This window comes from Cloeon dipterum, chromosome 3 (genome assembly GCF_949628265.1).
Source record: "Cloeon dipterum chromosome 3, ieCloDipt1.1, whole genome shotgun sequence".
NCBI classification, from domain to species: domain Eukaryota; kingdom Metazoa; phylum Arthropoda; class Insecta; order Ephemeroptera; family Baetidae; genus Cloeon; species Cloeon dipterum.
In genome coordinates, this window is record NC_088788.1 from 1,629,140 (window position 1) to 1,632,327 (window position 3,188).

At 47.1% G+C, this 3,188-nt stretch overlaps 1 protein-coding gene across 1 annotated transcript; it reads right to left on the reverse strand.

Moving 5' to 3' along the window:
• Nucleotides 1-279: 279 nt before the first annotated feature.
• LOC135940116 (Kruppel-like factor 1) lies at nucleotides 280-2,711 on the reverse strand. The gene is made up of 2 exons (XM_065484867.1): nucleotides 2,570-2,711; nucleotides 280-1,664 (listed from the first exon to the last, which is right to left on the reverse strand). The coding sequence occupies exons 1-2, from the start codon at nucleotides 2,585-2,587 to the stop codon at nucleotides 906-908; spliced, it is 777 nt and encodes a 258-aa protein (XP_065340939.1). The 5' UTR covers nucleotides 2,588-2,711; the 3' UTR covers nucleotides 280-905.
• Nucleotides 2,712-3,188: the final 477 nt, after the last annotated feature.

Consider the following 3,188-nt stretch of genomic DNA (forward strand, 5'->3'; position numbering starts at 1 on the left):
CATTAAAAAGCCGAGAAACTCATCGATGCTTTGCAAAGAGTTACGAATGCGCCGCGCGCATTTGAAATTGATATCCTTTCATTTGTGCCGCGCGCAAATGGACTTTCGTAATACACATATAAGAGCCGATTGTTTCCTCGGCATTTTATTTAAATTTCCCTTCAACGAACCTCTCTCGAAAGCATTTTCATGCATCAATCACTTTTTACAGTCTTTACAGTCGCGAGAATGAAATAAAAATTCGACGTTGGAAAGAAAATCTCACCGGGCGTGTTTGTTTGTGAAAGTAAAAATTTATTGCGTGAACATTAAAATACACAGCGTTAAAATGTATACAAATGGATTCAAACAAAGCATAATTTTATAAAATTATTTACAATTTTAAAAACAGCGCAGTCGTCATTTTATGAACATCGTGTGTGGTTTCATTAATTTCTTAATAAATTAGGGTTAGTGTGACACGATATAAATTAACACAAAAACGAAAAACTAGGTGAAAAGGGTGAATCTCTAAATTTGTCGTGATTTAGGGATGAAAAAAATAAAACTTTGGTAATGGAAGGAAAATAATTTTCTGGAAGCATTATTTTCCTTTTAACACCTTAAAATTTCAATACCGGTCAAGTCTTTTTAGCCTATAAAATCAACGAAACGTAAAAATTATACTTTAAAAGTATATTTATGTACAACAGCTATAATTTCAACAAGTCGGTGGCATTTCCCAGAATAAGGAAAACGCTGGAAAGACGGATTTGAGAGTCTTCGAACTCTTATTTAACTCATTTGATTCGCGGGCTGCTTGCCAGCAGTGACTAGACGACGAGCAGGTGGATCCAGATTGAATCCCAATGGATTCCCGGTTGAATCCTGGTGGATTCTCGCTGGATTGGCCCCTGGGACGCTTTTCACGTGGCCATGTGTCTCTTCATGTGGAGCGCCAGGTGGTCCGACCTGGAGAAGGCGCGTTCGCAGAGTCTGCAGTGGAAGGGTCGGTCGCCGGTGTGTTTTCGGTAGTGCCTGGTCAGCTCGTCGGACCTGGCGAAGCGCCACGAGCAGCCCTTCCAGTTGCACACGTAGGGCTTCTCGCCGGTGTGCGTCCTGAGGTGGGCCTTCAGGTGCGACGACTTGGTGTACGTCTTGGCGCAGCCGGGGTGCGAGCACGTGTGCACCACCACCTTCCTGCGGCTCCAGTTGCGTCTGCGGCGCGGCTTGGGTGTAGCAGCGGGGGCGACCGGCGGCGGCAGTTGCACGGGGCGGGGGTGGAAGACGTGCGGGCTCGAGGGCGGGGTGAGAATGCGGAAGTGGCCCATGTAGGCGGCCTGCTGGGGGTGCTGGTGGTGGTGGTAAGCTTGGTAGAAGCAGGCGTCGGGGGTGGGCGGCGGCGTCACCTGACCCTGGCCGTACGCCGCCGCCTGGTAAGGGTGGTGGTGGTGGTGGTAGTAGGCAGCCGTCGGCTGCTGCTCCACCTTCACCCTGGGGTACTCGTCGAAGGTGGGCACCTGCTGGTCGCCCTGGTGGGGCGGCAGCAGGGTGTCGTTGCTGTAGTAGCACGGAGACGAGCACGGCGAACACTCCTTGGCCTTCGAGTCGGTGACCGGCGCGACGCACGCCGGGTTCGGCGGCCCGCCCACGCCCAGGATCACCGTCTCGATGTCCTGCCACATCTGAAACACGAGGAGCCGCACTGTTAGACCAACAAAATCACTTGGAAATACGGAAAATGCGTCTAGTTTAATTTTCGAGCTTCGGATAAATTAAAAAAATATATATTTCCGACGGTAAATCAATTTTTTTATTGCCTCTAAATTACAATTTTAATTTGCCGCGTAGAAACAAAAAAAAATCCGCCGATTGGACCAAATTGTGCTGTGAGGAAATTTCAGGGTTCGTCGGCCAAATGGTATTGTCCAAAGTGCGAAGACACATCTTCTCTCGGAAAGGATGTGAGAGATTTATTAAAATAGCCGCGTGCGTGCGTGCGGCGAAGGGAAGTGTCGCTTGCCATTTCTGGATTTCTCGGCTGCTGCGCGCGATTGAATTGTATGTATATTTAAATCGCGTTTGCCTACTTGAGATGCGCAACAGTCGACCATGTTTTTCGCTGCTATTTACACATTCATCTCTCGCCAACGCGTAGAGTGCATTCAGCTCGATTTAATCTTTTAATCGCGCGCAAAATGACCATTTTGTTGTCATAGCGAGTGGGAAGCGTTAGAAATCCTAGGTGACTAATATTAATTCGTTTGAATTAATTAATTCAGAGAAACTGGTCTTTCAGCCGCAGTTATAAAATGTTAATAGTAAAAAAACTAGTTTTTAATGTGTTGCAACGATTTTATGCCATCATTTTATAAATTTCCTACATGAACACCTTTTCAAGTGCCTCAATCTCAAAAGTGATACGGCCAAAATGCACATTTACGACATTTACGCACGTGTTTCTTGATAGCAAGACGAAAGGAACTCATGTAAAACGTTATCATTTAATTTAAGTGCTTTACAAAATGTTCTTTCCGATTTTAAATGAAATTTTTATATTTGCCTAAAAGTGTCGAGAGCAAGGACTGACCTCCTGAAAGTCGGCCATCGTCGGAGGGGAGACCTCGAGAGGGCGGCAAGGGTGGCAAAGGCGATGTGCGGCTCCAAGGTGCTGGCGCTCGTTGATTTTCAGGTGCGTCTCGGCCGGCTGCGGACTGCGTTGTGCCCGTCGCGCGTTTCCTACCTGCGACAGCGGTGCTCTCCCCACCATCCATCGCGCCACAGCCTCTCCCTCTCTTCCTGCCTCACCTGGACGCGGCGGCGAGTACCTGCAGGCCCAGCCGCTCGGCCGCGGACGCACCAACCCTTCGCTACCCTCCAGCCGAGACTAATCGCTCGTTTACGCGCTGATTTCCCCGTGGGAATTTTCACAAAAATGCGCCGCCGGGAAATTGGACGTAATCCCTGAGACGTAATATGGTAATTAGATGGTAAAAATCGATTAATGCGCAGTACCTGCAGCAAGATTATCGGATATTTTTATAGTATTTTATGGTCTTTATTCCGATAGGAATTTTTGCTGTTAAAAAATCGGTTTTGGTCTTTTTTTAAATATTTTTGAGAGAAAAATTAGGATGGAAATTACTCTATCACCTTCAGAAAGGTCATGTAGAGCTGAAGGAAGCAGTTTAAATGTAAAATTGACTTCA